This window comes from Urocitellus parryii, chromosome 6 (genome assembly GCF_045843805.1).
Source record: "Urocitellus parryii isolate mUroPar1 chromosome 6, mUroPar1.hap1, whole genome shotgun sequence".
Classification (NCBI taxonomy): Eukaryota; Metazoa; Chordata; class Mammalia; order Rodentia; family Sciuridae; genus Urocitellus; species Urocitellus parryii.
The window spans coordinates 111,747,676-111,765,222 of record NC_135536.1 but is presented as its reverse complement, the minus strand read 5'-3'; the positions used below and the strand labels follow the sequence as shown (position 1 = coordinate 111,765,222).

General features: G+C 38.8%; 1 protein-coding gene across 6 annotated transcripts in view; it reads right to left on the bottom strand.

Moving 5' to 3' along the window:
- The window catches only part of Map2k5 (mitogen-activated protein kinase kinase 5), a 235,694-nt gene that overhangs the window by 69,610 nt on the left and 148,537 nt on the right, over positions 1-17,547 (bottom strand). For 4 of the 6 annotated variants that reach the window (XM_026408801.2, XM_026408803.2, XM_026408802.2 and 1 more), the window contains one exon: positions 10,914-10,943. The exons of the other annotated variants lie outside the window; for them this stretch is intronic. In XM_026408801.2, the coding sequence (XP_026264586.1) occupies positions 10,914-10,943 (30 nt within the window). The remainder of the gene's footprint in view (positions 1-10,913; positions 10,944-17,547) is intronic. 6 annotated transcript variants of the gene reach the window in all.

Here is a 17,547-nt window from a genome sequence, read left to right as displayed (position 1 = left end):
TTATATGTTAACTAACATGTACCTTACTGGCTTGATTGCAAATGAAATGCAAAATATATTTAAAGAAAATAAGTCATGGATGTAGAATGAACGAACAGGACTAAGTTTGACTTTTGTTCCAGAGTTTTAGCTCATTCTTTTCGTATTGTGACATGTGTAAATTGGGTTTCAATAAACCCAGGAGCACTCAGGAGGAGATGGTGATGTGAAAGCTGGTACAGCATTTTTCATTTCTGTTTACAAAATAACTCTTGGTTCAGACAATATGTTACATAGATGCATTTGAAAAATGGCCAGGTAAAGCAGCCACTCTTGGGTTTGCGTGCATGGATGCATGTGGGTGGAGTCTCACCTACTCAACACACAGACTTCTCACCACTCCGCAAACCACTGACCTAGGACGGCTTCATCACTTTCTGGTGAGAACACTGAGGTTTGAAAAGAAACAGGGTCAAACAACTAAGAGGAAAAGCCAGGACAAGAACTCAGGTTAGTGCTCTGTGTGTAATTGGGGTAGAAACCATACAGAGTGTGATTTAAATTGAGTGTGCCATTTGCTAACTCCCATCCCCTCTGGTTACTGAGGAAGCAAAGATCTGTCCAAAGGGCAGGGGCGGAAGGGAGGCCTCTGGCCGGGAAATTTGTTTTGTTTACAGTATTTCACCAAACTAGAACTAGACTCAGAGTCGTGTTCTGACACGTGTTCTCTATAACCAGTTTCTGAACAGAAAAGAAAAATAGACAAGTTTCAGTACCTACTTTGGTCCTTCCTCCTCTAAACCCAAGGCCCAAGATTCTTCCCCTTATGAGGCTGTTCCATTTCCCAGTTTTTCTTCCCTTCTCCCCATGGTGGTCACCATCTACAGACCTTGATGGTAGAGCACAACAAGAGTTTACACTTAGCTCTAGTTGGTTGTCTCAGTTTCCCACAATTCTTTGGAGGTGATACCTTAGCTCTGTATATAAGCTGCCCCCTTTTCAGACTCCTAGGTATCTCTGGGACTCTTTTCTACCTAGTGTGTTCTGGTAATCTCTAGTTCTAAATCACATCAGCTCTGTGTTCCTTTTAGGCAACTCATTGCTTTTTCAATGAACTTAGCTTGTCTGTTTTATTGGCACTAAAGAGGGTTGGGTTCTTAGCATCATTAACATTTTAGTTGAGGAAGAATTCCCAAACCCCTAGGCATTAATCCAGAACTGTTAAACATCTAAAAAGTAATCTGTGCTCAAACAAAGCACGGCCAGGTCTGCCCCCTTTTAACCTGGATGCCAATGAGCCCAGAGCCCCAAATCTACCCAAGTGTTCTATACTGAATGGTGGTAAGCAAAACGCTGGAGTACAATAAAAGCTGATGTCTTTGTTGATGCTGCCACTACTGCTGGTGAGGACCACATTTTCCCCAGGGATCCATATCCAGCCAGCAATTACCTGGCAGGCACAGAGCATCCTGGGAGAGTAATTTCCATCTCTGTAGACATACCAGTTGGAGGCAGTACTTGAATGGATGGGTGTGTAAAATAAGATGGCCATTTGGGCTCAAAATCTCTGGGTACCTCATCTCACTCTCTTCCTCACTAGCCTCTAGAGAAAAAAATGAGACTGAACTGAGACTGAACTGAGCGGGAGACAGCCTGCCCTGCTGCTCAACACCTGGTAATCATGGGAATCATTTAGTGGTTTTAGAGTAGATCATTTTAACATCTTTTTGTATCCAGGAATTCCAGGATTCCATGAAGTAACAGACTGTCACACCAAAATCTAAGCGAAGAGTGGAAGTCTTCCCAATCACAGAGTCAAGAAGGAGAGAAGATGGCAAAATTGCATCTATAAGCCAGACAGGATGTCAAGTTTACTACTACAAATTTCAATCTTTTTCATAAGCTAAACTGATTATTTAAAAATTATAAAAGAATCGTAGTCCCTAGTTACTGGACTAAAAATGACTATATCCTGCATGCAATTTTATATATTATGATTGTGAATGACAAATTATGACTCAAAAAAGAAGGACTGTAAAAGGAAGGTTCTTGTGGGATCAGAAAAGTAATTCATTTTAGTCCTACCTGTGTGAGACATGGTCATATATTTTCAGAGTTACATAGGTAAATCCCTAAAGTACTTTCTGGAAATATAAATAATACTACTATTACCTTGTTCTTGTTTACCACCTTATATTTTTCAAAGAGATCCCTTAGGCCCTGGCTCATTTGGTCATGACAATTCCTCCCCAGGTCTAGCAAATGGGCTGTGGTGTCAAGTCAAATTCATACAGGGTGGTAAGGAAGCTTTCAGAGGCACGTGCCAGCTGCCCTCAGGGGCAGGGATCTTGAGATGTGATGACTTCCAACCTCAATGGCTTCCAGGGATCTCAAAGGGATTCAGGGAATCCTCCAACCAGCATTCTTTATCTGGTCTCTGCTATCTGTGCCCATCTCCATCCCGATACACTTCCTGCCTCCTCTCCCACTCTCCTTCCCCTTTCTCACGGAGCTGCTTTAAAAGTTAACTAGGGGAATTGCTAAACTATTGGTAGACAGAAGAGTAAAGACAGTCATACCCTATTTAGGTAGAGTACTGGATGGATGTTCAACACAACATCCTATTTTAGATCTTTACCTCTCCCCAGCTGCACCTCCTTTTGATCTTAATGTCTCTCTTCTTTAACAATCTTCTGGCCTGAGCACCTGAGCTCAAGCATCTTCTACCTGTGAAACGTTCTTGGCTTCCGCAAGTGAGCTGACTGCTCCCATCTCAGCTGAGGCCAGTATCCAGCTCCTGCAGGCTTACTTTTACATCACCTGCCACCTGTTTGTTTTTTCTTCTGACTGGGCTGTACTCTTTGAGAGCAGGGACTATCTCTGTTTCATTCTGTGCTCCCAGGGCTTAGCATACTGCCAGGCACAAAGTAGGTGCTCAATGACAAATAAATGTCAAATTGAGATGTATATCAGACAATAGCTTAGATGGTGCTATAAAGCCAAACCAACCTTGGATTGGTACTTTACAAAAGATAGCCCTAGGGCTGAGGTTGTGGCTCAGTGGTAGAGCGCTTTCCTAGCACATGTGAGGCACTGGGTTCGATCCTCATCAACACATAAAAATAAAGGTATAGTGTCCATCTACAATAATTAAAAAAAAAAAAAAAGACAGGCATGGCTGACCTGAAGTACCCAGACCTCAACTAAGGTAGTAACACGTAATTTACCGTTAATGGAAAATTGCTAATTTCTAAGCAACCTATACTTTGGTGATAATTTCTGGTCCATTTCTGGTCTATTTTAAAGACAACCTAGGAACTCACTTCCTGTCTTTGGCAGAGGCTAGGAAAATAAAATTATGAGTCCTCTGGATAAGTTTCAGGTAGATATTGGGAGAAAATTTTGTCACTAGCCATTAAAATAATTCCTCAGCAGAAGCAAATGTGTGTAAGTGAACATGTTCATTATTACTTAAATTTTACCTCTATGTTTTATGGAACAGAAATTTGATTTTATGGCTTGAAATATCAGTGTATTTTAAATGTACATATCCTAAACAGTGAGGATAAAAATAGACGCTGAATTGAAACATGTAGGCTCTTGTTTACCACCTAATATTTTTCTTTAGGTCAAAAATTGCACGCATGTGGCTTTTGCCCATTAAAGGTGAGTATCTAGATTTTGTGTCAATGACCCCCCACCACTTTTTTTTTTGTTAGAGATCTCACACAATACACTGGATACTTAAAATTTACTTAAATCCTTGATGTTCTGAACTTGAAAAAGTTCATGCAACAAGGAGAGATTCCAGATAACCTTTTGTCAAAGAGGGCAAACTTTGCAGGTATGTTGCAGTTCCAGACATATTCAGTAATATTAAGACATAAAAAGGATAATATCTAGAGCTGGGGTGTAGTTTATTGGTAGAACATTTGCCTCTCACATGTGAGGTGCTGGATTTGATTCCCAGTACCACATAAAACTAAATAAATAAAAATAAGGATATTGTGTCTCTACAACTAAAAAATATTTATAAAAAGGTAATATCTATAGTTTAAACTTAACATTGAATGTAAAACAATATTAAATGACTGATATTAGGATTAGTGACAATATGCCAATCAAAGGTTTTTAAAAAACAAATAAAATTCAGTGTAAAAAGTCCTAGTATTTTGAAAATTAGCATCTGAAAAGTGTTTAATGTTTTAAATAGTTTTAAGAACATAGGCTTTCTTTTCTATTATTAAAAAAATACTCTATCTTGGGCACAGTTTATTCCTACAAAATAAATGAATGTTTAAAAGACAATCTGTCAAGTGAAAAAAAAAAAAGACACATTAAAATAGCAGGTTTCCAAGCCAAGTTAAACAAAATATTTTCTCCTTGACAAGCTGCTTACATTTAAATGAAAACAGGGCAAATTTGGTCAATAATATAGATTGCATATAATAAAAAGGACCTTAGATCATGTTAATACAAGGATCAGAAAGCAGTAACTTCAATTAAAACCACCAAATTATTTAGCAAACTTTCAGATACAGCAAATAAATTAATCTGTTTTAAATGAAAGCACTCAGATAAGTAGCTTTTTGACCTCTGAGTAAGTCTCACGAGCAGCACTGTGAAGCAAGAGTCTGCTGAAACCAGTCAAAGTCCCCAAATCAAACACATGGTATTAGTAGTCAAAAAGCATTTACAAAACATACTTCCATGGTTAGTAGCAGGGGGTTCTGAAGCAAACGCCACCTACAGTTCCTCTCATACTTTGATATACAGTGTGTGCATGGGGGGGGGGGTGAATGCACACTTCTCCCACCCACGAACAGTCAGGTATCTTGGTTTTAACAACAGGATGTTTTCATTTCTGTGCTATGTTGTGGAAAAAGGCAGTCTTTCACCATTAAAAATGCCCGTCTTTCACTTAAAATCCTCTATTATCTACTAATGTTTAACTTGTAATGAGATTTAAAAATGCCTCTTTATTGAGACAAGTAATATGTCATCATTTTGTTCAGCTAACAGCCCTGACAGGCCTGTCTCCTTGAGTTAAGAACAGTAGATCTCTATTTCGTACGCTGGTGGCAAAACCTGGTGAATAAATGAGAATTAGCCAACTGGCAGTAAAGGTTTCTAATCTCTAAGATTCCAACTTTCCTTTTACCTTAGTTTTAATTATTCTGTTTGGCCAGATGATATATTTTTTCAATAAAGTGATCTTCTCTGTATGTTGCAATAATTTATTTGAACACCATTCTTATGCATTTTTAACAACAAAAAAACACACCACCATTCACTATTTCTCTTATCTTTTTGATCCTTTTTACTACTTATCATCTTCTTTATTTGAAACAGATTTTTAACAGATAATCTTGATCATTACAACAATATCTTGCTTGCATTTTATTCAAATAATTCTTAAAAACAGCTTAAAAAGCCGTTTGGAATAACATCAAGCTTGCCATCAATCAAACGAAAAAATTCCGCTGGCGGTTGTATAAACATCAGATCAAGTCTGATGTCTTCAAGGATTTCAGAGTGAACCATAAAAAACTCCATTAACTTCTGACAAAGAATGCAAATTAATCACAACATGGGGTGAAATGAAATTAAAGGCTCTTTTCTAATCAATGACAAGGCAGGATGAAATATTTGTTACTCTCTCTGCACTCAGGCTGCCTAGGATGCTTGCACTTCCCTTGCAAAGCCCCAAGTGTAAGGTGTGAGCACAGATTCACCCACGGTGGCTCTTCAGCTCTCCACCCCCTCCCCCCTAGAGCTATCTGCTTACAAGTCGTGGAGATTCACAAAACACACTAATCATCCGAATCTCAGGTGCATCCAATTTGTTATTCACACTCTCCCATGCCAGTGAAAAGCCTGGCGCAGACAGATGCACCAGGAACCCTAAATGACAGTTTTGGCCTCCGGAAGTACGATCACTACAGCAAAATCTAGTACAGCCTCCAGGTGAAATGTCTGGAGCTCCATATGGAGCAGGGAAAATTAACAACAAGATGAAAATCACTGCAGCAGCAGGGAGTCGGAATTTTTGAAAAAAAAATGAAATTTAAAGATGAAGAAAGAGAAGTAATAAATTAATGGGGTGTGAAAACATTCAAAGCTTTACAATACCAGGGGCACTATTTGCTCAGATTTTTTCCCTTTTTTAACTTCAGGTCATTTTGATGTAATTTATTAACCAAGATCAGGAATTGTAGCCAAAAGAGGAACAATATTTTTATACGTGCAAAAGTACTTTAAATACATTTGTATCTGTATTAGCTTTGCTTTCCTGTGGCATCTTGCTTACCAAATTCCCCAGTGCCAGTGCGGACACATCCCCTGAGAAGACTCCTTAATGGATTGACTATCATCCTAACACAGGGCCCTGCTGTAAAGTTTGAGTGAAGGATGACAATTTTTAGCAGGCAATCCTTTTTATTTCTCCTAAATATGGTGTCATTAAACAAACCATTGCCCACCATCACGGTTTTGAAGTCAACTGAATCTGGATCTGTGTGACTCACCACACACAGCTCCAGTCCTTGTCCAGGGCTGCACATCTTCCCACATTACTATTAAGCTAAATTGTTCAAGAAATCGAGACATCTTTGTAAGATGTTTAAAAAAGCAGTTTCTCATAATCCTATTGTAGAAGATGCTTTATAGGCACCCAGAATTAATGGTACTGAAGTCGCCGAGAGTTCTCAGGCCGTCTGGATCCCCCTGTCACTCTACTAAATACATGGTAAGAAAAGCAAAAGGGCCATGTCATCTACAGGCACAACCCTCTGGTGCCCAGCACTCTCATCTGCACAGGAGGCCAACCTAGGGCAGGGAAGGTAAACAAGGAGAAGGGGTTGGTAGGGCTGTGTGGATAACAGAGACTTGGTAGGAACAACCAATCAAATTCAGAGGTCATGAAGCCAGTAGTGGGGTTTAATTGCTTCCAAGCCCTAAACTCAACTATACCCATTCTTCCCTCAGGCAAGGTGCCTGGCCTCTCAGCACTGCAGTCTTGCTCACCTGGAGGCTGGAAAGAGTGGTTCCCTGCAGGAGGGAGGTACAGTCTGGGACAGATACAGAAAGTGCTTGGGAGCTCGAGGTAGGAAAGGTGCTGGATGAATTCATGATGCCATTGTTCATCTTCTTAATAAGCCATAGTAATAAACTGCATTCATAGTGGCCCCCTAACCTCTTTCTATGGAGTCCTAAACTGCGCATGTCCCGAGAGTCTAAAGGAAACTCTAAGAAACACCCAACCCACAAAACAATGAAAATAGAATCTCAACAAAAATCCAACCCTGTAACTTATATGTTGGTCCCAGGCCACTGCCTCTTGCTAATATCTTCCCAACATCCTTCCCTTATCAGCCCTCTCACCGTGTCACCAGCGGGAAGAAGGGCTGCTAAGGATGCTGTCAGCGGCACTGACACAGGGCAGAGGGGAGGATGTTCTTGAAGCTTGCTCCTCTCCCAGGATTCCCTCGGCTCACTTTACTCATAGCTCCAGGGACGGCTCACAGGTTGCTAAGAACATCCTTTGGCAATCTTCTCTTGGTAGCTGGAAACTCTGTTGTGTGTTGCAGCCCCACACCAGGGCCAATATGGAGGCCCTTTGAAACTTCTCTAAGTGGTTTAATAGCCATAATCTCATTTGGTCAGCATGCTCCTCCAATCAGATAGCAGAGGTGGATTTTGCAGGACTCTCACTTTAGACAAGAGGAAACCAAGGCCTCTGGACTTGCAAGGCAAGAATGGCAGCTGTGGTGAGTTTGTGGTCCAGATGGATTCTAATGCTCATCTTCTGCCTCCAGGTCCAGCTCTTTCCAATGGGCTACTCTTCTCAGCTTGCCCCTAGTGAAGAGGCTCAGGTCTGGCACCTTGAATGCCTTTGGGTTTAGAGCAGCAATTCCATGTCACTATCCCTAGCCCAAGTACACAGGGATTCAAAACTATGTTACCTTAACAATATATGAAAAGCTTTTACGTTCAAGGACCTGCCTAGTAGGCCATAATTAGGATGGAGTAGTCCTTGAATTGGTAGATGACATGTTGCTTTGATTCTATGACTGCTTTGTAGTGAGTTTCCTGTCATTAGAGGTATTCAAACAGAATGTGATGTTTGCTCTTCAGAGATATTGTAGAGAGGTTTGATTCCACGATGTCTGAGATCCCTTCCAACACTTAGAGTGTATGATTCACTCCTGCCTACTGCACTTGGGATTCAATGAAACCAAACTGTGAGCAATCAGCAATTCTGTTGGCCCATCTTCTAAGAGGAGGTGGTCTCAGAGTGCGTGGGAGTTCCAATAAGACAATGTAGGCACTTATATTTTCCATATTTTTGTTATACATAATAATGTGACTCATTGTTAGATATCCATGTATGCACAACATAACAATATAATTTGTTCAAGATCGTTCCCAGTACCCTTCCTTTTCTCCCCTCCTCTCTCCACCTGGTCCCTTTCCTCTCCTCTACTAGCCCCCCTTTGCTTTTCATGTGATCCCTTCACCTAGGACAGGAGTTTGTGAGGGTATTTTTGTGTTTTGTTTTTGGTCCTGTGGATTGGTCCCAGGGACACTTTACTATAGAGCTACATCCCCAATCCTTTTAATTTTTATTTTGTGAGAAAGTCTCACTAGATTGGTCTTGAACTTGTGATCCTCCTGCCTCAACCCCCAGGGTTGCTGTGATTACAGGTGTGTGCTGCCATGCCTGGCTAGGAAAGCATTTGTAAAGTACTTTTCCCAACTTTCCCTTGATAGTATAAAACCTGTAAAATAAATGCCATTTTCACCAAAATGTAATAAAACACCCAAACTTCTATTGAAAGATCTGGGAAACAGGCCTGACAATAGGCTCAAAACTACTTCTATTATTTGAAATAAAAGAACCAACTGGGTGACAACATTCTTTCATAATTTGAGGAATCCAGTTCTTTTCCCCACTCTGATGATAAAGGTATTGCTAATTAGGGAGTTCAGCATATTAGAATTTTCCAACTTCCACGTGATTGATCCAGTAAATGCATATTTAAGACATTTGGGAAACAACACTGCAAGGGTGTGCAGCCTCTTCCCAAATCTGACCATAGCCTTCAAGGGCTTCATTTGTCAAGTGCAAGGGCAATCTACTTCTTAGACTTGTCATTCACCAAATCTTGCTGAATAACTACTCTAAACAGGAATCTCAAGAATATAGCTACATTTTCAATATTCAGAATTTTTATGAGATGGCTTTCAAGTTTTTTCTTTTCCTTTTTTTTTCTTTTTTAATATGGCATTTTCTAGTTTCCCTTTATTACTTTTCTTGGGGAGGGGTATTAGGGATTGAACTCAGGGGTGCTTAACCACTGAATCACATTCCCAGCCATTTGTTTTATAATTTTTAAATTTTGAGATAGGATCTTGCTAAATTGCTTTAGACCTCACTTAAGTTGCTGAGGCTGGCTTTGAACTGTGATCATCCTGCCTCAGCCTCCTGAGTGACTGGGTTTACAGATACACCTGGCTTAGGTTTTCTACTAAGATTTGTTTGAAAGACAGATACATCTTACAGGTCCTCTTTTGTTCATTTTCAAAATTTTACAGGATTACATAAATTGGCCAAACAATGAATTGTTTAAAAATTACTGACAGGATAAGAGTCTTACCAAGATAAATATTCTAATGAGCTATAAATCCTGAAAATGTGATTTTAATTTGATGGGCTACCTAGAGTTAAGCAGCAAGGCTGTAGACACTAAAATCTCACTAAATGCTAGATTAGAGCGCATGCCAAATGATTGCATTTTAGATTCTCTCTTTAAGGAAAAGATAATGTTTAAACAAAGAAGCTTACAAATTCAAAAGTGAGACTAACACTTCTGGACCTGACAACTTGGACAGTTTCTCTCCCACTTATCTGATGACTTTAACTGTGAAGGAAAAAGGATACAAAAGAGACATTTCAGTGAGTGAAGGATCTTTAAATGTCCACATGGGTACCAGGAAAATTTGCTTAAAACCGCTTATAAAGAGATAGAGAGAATGCGCCCCCTCCTATTATTCAATAACCACTGTTTGTGATGCATCTGCATAATCTAACCATGCATAAATTAGTATGTGTAATACAACACTTATTTGCATAATAATAGCAAGTTAATAGATGCTTAAAGAGCAGAGACCAACACCACCTTTAAATCAGACATGCCTCCAGGCACTTTGGCCTGTACAGACCAAGATGCCAGAAAAACAGTGAGCATCAACCAGAGGAAAACAGTCAAACCATTCATTTTTCATCCCTCTCGACATTTCACTTATTTCCCTCCACACACAGGGGAATCATTTTCAAACCACAAAATAGCATTATATGTTAAGTGTGAGCACCCTCCTATAGTAAAAATCTTAAAGAAATTAAAACAATGCTAGTAAAATGGACTGTTTTTTTTCTTAGAAATGTGGATAGGAAGAAGCAAAATCTAAAAAAGAATTATGCTCAAAATCAAACTCACACAAAATTGGGGGCCTATTTGCCTTGCAAAAATAATGACTTCAATTAGACATTTTCATCCTTCTTCTTAACCCTTTAACTCAAATAATTTAATTGAATCCAAAATCCCAAAGAAAAGGGTATCAAAGAAAGACTGGACCCCTCCTCCAACCCTAATGTGAGCACATGGTACTGGGCAGGATGAGGGAAAAACATCTCGAATGTCACACAAAGGAAGATGATCGCTGTCAACCTTTAACAAAGGGGAAAAAAAGTCTGGAGTTTAAAAAAATCAAAAATCAATAGAGACTTCTAAATGACTCCTTTAAGATATCACTTTTCAATTTAACAGGACAGATTTATTTGTATGTGGCTCAAATGCTCACAATTGCTCCCTGCACCTTCATACATAGGAATGAATGTCACAGTGGCAAACGGCAGTAATGAACAATCTTACCTGAGGATATGGAAACCTCCCAAGAGCAAGCTGGGAAAGGAAATAATATTTGTCTAGTTATAGATTTGTATGCAGGGCAGATCTCCTTAAAACAGACAAGTACTAAATTTCAGAAATGCATCTAGCAAATACAAAAAGCTCACAACCTCAAATGCACAAACTAAATTATTGCTGTAATTACATTACAAGCTGTATTTAGAATGGACATTTTCAATAGACAATGTTGCATCCCTGATAAAATATTCTAATTTTAATAACTAGACATTACCCTTATGTAGTTTCTCTTAGGAATATTCTCAGCTCTGTGGCCATTATTTACATTTACATGTGTGCGACAGTTTCTTCTACACAGATATAAAACTGTTGGCTTCTTCTCTGTAAGATAGGAACATCTAATTGTTCCCAGCCCACAGCTCTGCAGTGATCAGTTTTTTTGTGTAAATGAAGGGCTGTAGGAAGTGGGAATGGGCCAGGTTCTGAAATGAAAAACCATGCTATTATTTTCATACTTTTTGTTTGTTTTATTTGGTCCATTTTCTATCCATACATAGAGGGAAAGTGCTACCTCTTGTGCGAAAATGGCAATTTAAAGATTGTGAAGCTGAAACTTCAGTCTAAAAGTGGGAAAGGGAACCTTAGAGCTTCTGGATTAGCTTGACTCGTAAACTATTCTCTGTTTCTGAGCCAGTCACTTAATTTTGGTCTTTGGGTCCTCACCTGGAAAAACAAAATGATTCCTCCAAGACAAGGCTGATATAATACAATCAAATTTAACAAACTCACAATAATCTATTTAAGGAAAATAACTACATTCAAAGTAGAATCACAACATCAGGGAATTTTAAAGCTGGAATGGATCTGTATCAATCTTCTTCACAGATGGGACTTCCAAAGTCCCACTAAAGCAGTTCCTACACAGTTAATCAGTGAAAACCTATGGGCTGACCCCAAGACTTGTGACTTCATTCAGAGTTCTTCCCAGCACATTATGCTGTCTTTCTAGATCTTGTGAAGTTGAACGCTTATTTCAAAAAAAGGAACATTGCTTAAACAATTTTGAACTGTATTTTGGAATTGTGTTTAGAATAATTTCACGTAACACAAGGACACCTACTTCATTTTATGAGAACTGCATCTTGGATTTAAAATGATGTCCCTCAGCTTTTTGATTGCATAAACTATTTGTAGACTAATGGGTAAATGATCTATAGATATTATCAAAACCAAAAGTTATATGCAAAGAACAAATACTTTGTTATTTGCTAAGGATAGAAATGAAGATATTAAGGTTTTCAAAGTTCCAAAACCAGTTTGAACAATAGCAATATAATAGGAATTAACTATATGACCTTGTAAGGTGACTATTTTGAGAGTGTCACCACTCATTTGTGTGTGTGTGTGTGTGTGTATGTGTGTCTGTGTTATGGGATACCTAGTGTCATTACTGACTTCTTATATCCAAGATACATACATATACATACATATATATTTTTTTAAATATATAAATTTATACTATTATTTCATTTGATGGACACAGTTAATCCCTTCAGGTATAAATAACAAAAGTATCACAAGATAGGGAGAAGGAAAGTGTGGCTGTTCACCTTAGTGGCTTTCAGAGTCTTGTGTGATCACATTTGTGGTCTATGTATTGTAACTCATCAGGAATGGGGAGGGGCTCAGCTTTCCACTGCCCCAACTCTGCCCCCACCCAACAGGCTACATTTTTTGCCCTACATTTTAGAAATACAGTATGTTTCTGTCCAATGAGAGTGTGCACACTGATTCAGAAGGAGTCACCGTGGTCTATCATGGTGGTTGTCCAGGCATCTGTGCCACTGTGTACTGACCTGACAGGTGACAGCTCACTGAAAGCTGACACCTGTCAACACATGATCTGTGGATGATGAATTTTGCATATTATTCCATTTGGAGTTAAAGAAATGGCAAGGGGGGTCTTTTATCTAAGAAAGCTAATAGTTCAATAATATTAGAAAATATTTAGAACATCCTGTCTCCAACCCTCCTATAGGTACCGTACCATTCTCTTGGGTGCATGTTGATACATCCTTAGGGACCATGGAAGAATCCCATCCACACAGCTTACAGGCAGAAGAAACTTTTGTGTGACACAGACCATCAAGACCTAAACTAGCTTTCAGGTACCAAGACTGGCCATTGGTTCTTGAAGTTTAAAGAATCAAAAAATGATAAATGGAAGTCTTACAAAAAAAAAAAGAGTAGGAAAAGGTGAAAATGTGAATTCATCCCATTTCAACACAAAGCCTCCAGATTCTCAAATCATAATTTTGCATGGAAAAGCCAGGCTCTGGCTGACAAGGGACTGTTGCACTCATCTACTTGGCTCCTTTGTCACAACTGGTACAAGGTAAACAAGAATGGCTGATGGCATTTATTTGCTCTTTAAGGTACTACCATGCAGGAGACAAAACATTCATTGGGGATCTCTTTGTCCCAGTCTGCTTGGGAACAGGTGGCAGTGCTTGAACTGGTGAATACATCGTTTCTGAGCCTGGCTTTGTTTTCTGTGTATTTTCCTGACACCCTATGGAACATCAGTCCTACGTGTCAACTCTGCTTCTGAAAGGACTGCTTCTAAGACATCTTGCAGGTACGGACTGGTTCCTCGACCTTGAGCACTGCAAAAGTAGCACGACAATTGCTTCCTCTCTGACAGTGTCACCACTGGGTTGCTGCAGCCCCAGACCAAGGACTCCAATTCTATACTAGTAGACATGGGCAGTGGCACTACAAGGCTGTCACCGAGAGCAGTCATTTTGAGGCCCCAGCAGAGGAACATGCCTTCCTTCCATGTGTGTCCTTATCCTTCCAGGACCAATGCAGCTCCAGTATTTATGCTCCAACCATTTGTCTTGTGGCACATTAGAAGGAAATATGCAGCCAGGCCCTAGAACCCTTTTATCAAGCTGTACTAGGAAGAGGTAAAAAGGAAAAAGGGCTCTTCACAGACATGGCTGCATGAAGAACAAGTCTTCATGAGGCTGTCAAAAGTCAAAATAAACACAGAACCCTTGTGGGTAGAGGGAGCGCACAGGCTCTAAGAGAATATTTCAGAGACAGACAGACCTGGGGCCATGCTGTATCTTTTACCCCTACTGGTCTATTAATCTACTTGCATTTCCCCAGTTTTTATTGTCAAGGTATTATAAATTAGGAAACTTACAAAAGAGAGTATGTAATCTTCTCTGAAATGGCCTGCAGATATGTCACTGTACTAAATGTGTTTCAGATTTAATGAAGCTTTAATGTCCTTTTTAATTTTGCCTGTTTCTGTATCACCAGGGGTCGGGCAAGGCAATCAGCACTCAAGAGGGTGGTTTGGTTTAAAACTAGGAAAAAACTCATTTGCTTATGAGTTGCACTGTATTTTCTTAATTAAATTTACTGAGTAAAATGGTTTAAGTTCAGCCAACCAATGACCTTTGTATGTAGATTTAGATTTATAAATAGGTTAACAGTTAAAGTAAAGGGGGAAAAAAGAATTGCAACAAAGCAAACAGATTAGGCTAAGCCAATAGAAATCTCTGCTCTCTTTATCATCTTTACAAAAGAAGCATTTAAATATAGACAGCTTAAGTCCAGTTTTAAAAAAGTATATTGAAAAATGTGGACCCACATAAACGCCAGCAATTCATCAAAGGACTCTAACATCCTTTTCATTCCCAGGAGGGGAGCAGCTCATATTGTAAAAGATTTGGGAAAGCTTTATTTGTTTTTTGGGGGTGGTGGTAGACAAGAGGGAGGGAGAAGAGTCTAGTTAATGTTAAGTAAAAAAAAAAAAAGTGCATTTTAATTCCAAACACTTAAGATTCAGCAAACTGCTGAATACTCCTTGTGGGACATTTATTTTGTAAAAGGCAAAAAAAGAATGCAGGGGAAGCGATCATCAGTTGGGACTACATTTAAATCACAGTATCCACTAACATCTCACTGCAAAATTATGAAGTTCCTTCCTGCCACCTAGTTAATCTTTGATTTGGCCATCCATAATCTATGAATTGCTTTTGGTTAGCAGCATTTGAATATGTTGGACTGTATAATTTAAATAATGTGCACACAGGTGTGTGCACATGTGCGTGCCTGTGTGTGTGTAGTCACGACTGTCCAATATACAACAGTGGCATGAAGGAAACCTTTCTATTTTAACAAAGTTAGGATACAAGATTTTTGTCTGCAAAGGAACAAAATGGCTTTGGTTGATCATAAAAACAATTAATGTCATGAAATTAAAAATGATAAAGAGAAAATATGTTGTAGCCAGAAAACAGTGCAGCATACAAACTCAGGACATGCTACTGGTGGTCAAGTTGCTTACGTATAGAATATCAACCATGCAATGGGAGCAGTTTTAAATTTACAGTTACACTGAACAACATTTTTTTTTTTAGGTGCTGGGAATTGAACCCAGGGCCTGTGCACCAGAGGCAAGCACTCTACCAACTGAGCTATATCCCCCATCCCTGAAGAACAGTTTTTTGTTATTATTCTTAATTTAGACATATTCTATGTTTCTCGGCAAAACTGCAAATTGAAAATAAGCATTTTCAATACAGCCAGTGATCTAGCTGAAGGAGGACTTTATAGTCTGAAATGTTCTAAAATTTGTTCTTAATTACCTTGTGCACATTTTATACAATTAAATTTCCATGTAAGGATTTTGCATTTAGATTGTGCACTGCAGTTAAACCTTCATTTCACAGAAATGCAGCAGCCACTTTGGAACATTCAGACACAGGGAAACTTTAAAAAATCAGACTTAACTACTGGATTATATAAAATTCCCCAGGTGAGATTTCGTCCCAAGACCAATTTACACAGTCCTACAGAAAGAGTTTAAATCATCTGAAACCATGCTGGTGAGGAACCATAATAAATATTAAATACCTCAAAATCGACTCTAAGATTCTACTTTTCTTCCCATGTATCAATTTCACTGTCCTCTTTCTGAATGGTTTAAAAACAATCCAAAGGATATAACAGCAATTTACCAGTGTTAAAGTGCTTTGGAGGTTAAACTGACAACAAAGAACACAGAAACACAAAGCATCTTGAAGTAGGGTTTCAATTAAATGTGGAGGATTTAGTAATGCAGGACCAAAAAAAAAAAAAAAAAAAGAGTTACAAATTAATTTAATCTTCTGCCTATAGTTTGCAGCTGCACTCCAAAGTGTCTAGGGCTTAAGAACAAAGCCTTGAAAGGCCTCAGAGTGAGGAAAGCTTCAATTTTTAATGTATAACGCCATTAGCTGATAACTTGTAGAATCTGCAACCCCTGCGGAGGGGTGTAACTGCGAGTAACAGAGTGGTGAAGTGACATATTTGTTCATGTCTACAACCATGAGGAAGAGGGTTATTACCAACACCATTAGCCAACAGGAACGTGCCCTAACAACCTTTGGGACCCTCCATATTATCAGTTCTCACTACAGCAAATATATTAAGACCAAAACCTAATTCACTTTAATTAAAGACAATTAGTTTGTTTTACTATTATTGCTTAACTTGTATATTATAATACATTGCAAATTAAAGACGGGATAATAAATATAATGAAAGCATCAAACTGTGTACAACTTTCTATCTATGCTTGGTGAATTAGCTTATCACTAATATCAATTTAAGAAATTCATTATTAAAAGTGGTATGGAATATTTGACTTGAAAGAGAATTCAGTGGACTCATGCATATCTTTTCCTTATTCAATTTATACTTTTTTCTTTTTTGGCAGTACTGAGGATTGAACCCAGGCATGCCTTTTCCCTCACCTACATTCCAGGCCCTTTGTAAAAAATTTTGAGACAGGACTGCCCAAACTGGCCTTGAACTTGCCATCTTCCTGGGCAATTATAAGTGTGTACCTCTGTAACCTGCTTTACTTATTTTCACATAACACTTTCCTACAAACTCTAAGGATTTCTTCAACATAAACAGAATTATGGCCCAATGGAGGTACCAGAAGCTTAATTAATTTGCCCAAGGTCATTCTGTAAGTTGGCGGCAAAGCTTGTTAAATTACTACAATGCTGGGCTCTACAGATGTTTTGGCAATGGCAAAGGACCCTGTCGGCAAGGGCCCTGGAGACTTCCAGTACAGTGGGTGAGCCACAGCAAATAACTCATTATGCCTGTACGGAAGTGCCAAGTCCTCCTGAGAGCTTGTAAATAACATTTTTTTTTTCCTTTGTGTAGAAAGAGCCTGAATGTGAGCTTCCCATCAGCAGTAGTCCTTCCCATGTGCCAACATTTTAAAAAGATTCACTCATCTTCACCAGAGTCTACTGATATAGTGAATTTATTTTAACTTAAGCAGCTCAAACACAGTAGCACAAAGAAATAAATCAAGCACTTCTCAATCACTCAGCCTTCAGCATTCTATCCCAGATTATTAAGAATAATGGAGAAAAGACAGTATTAGAAAGAAATGTTTCTAATACAGTGCTTTTTTTTAAATTAGAAATGGGCTTATTATAGTGGACACTTAAGCAGGGAGAGGGCAACAGTAATTCACAAGTACAATATCTTAATGCTGTTCCTTTAATTGCTTTATTTGTTTCACTATTAAAAATGATTGCTTGCGGTGGTCCAACCGTGA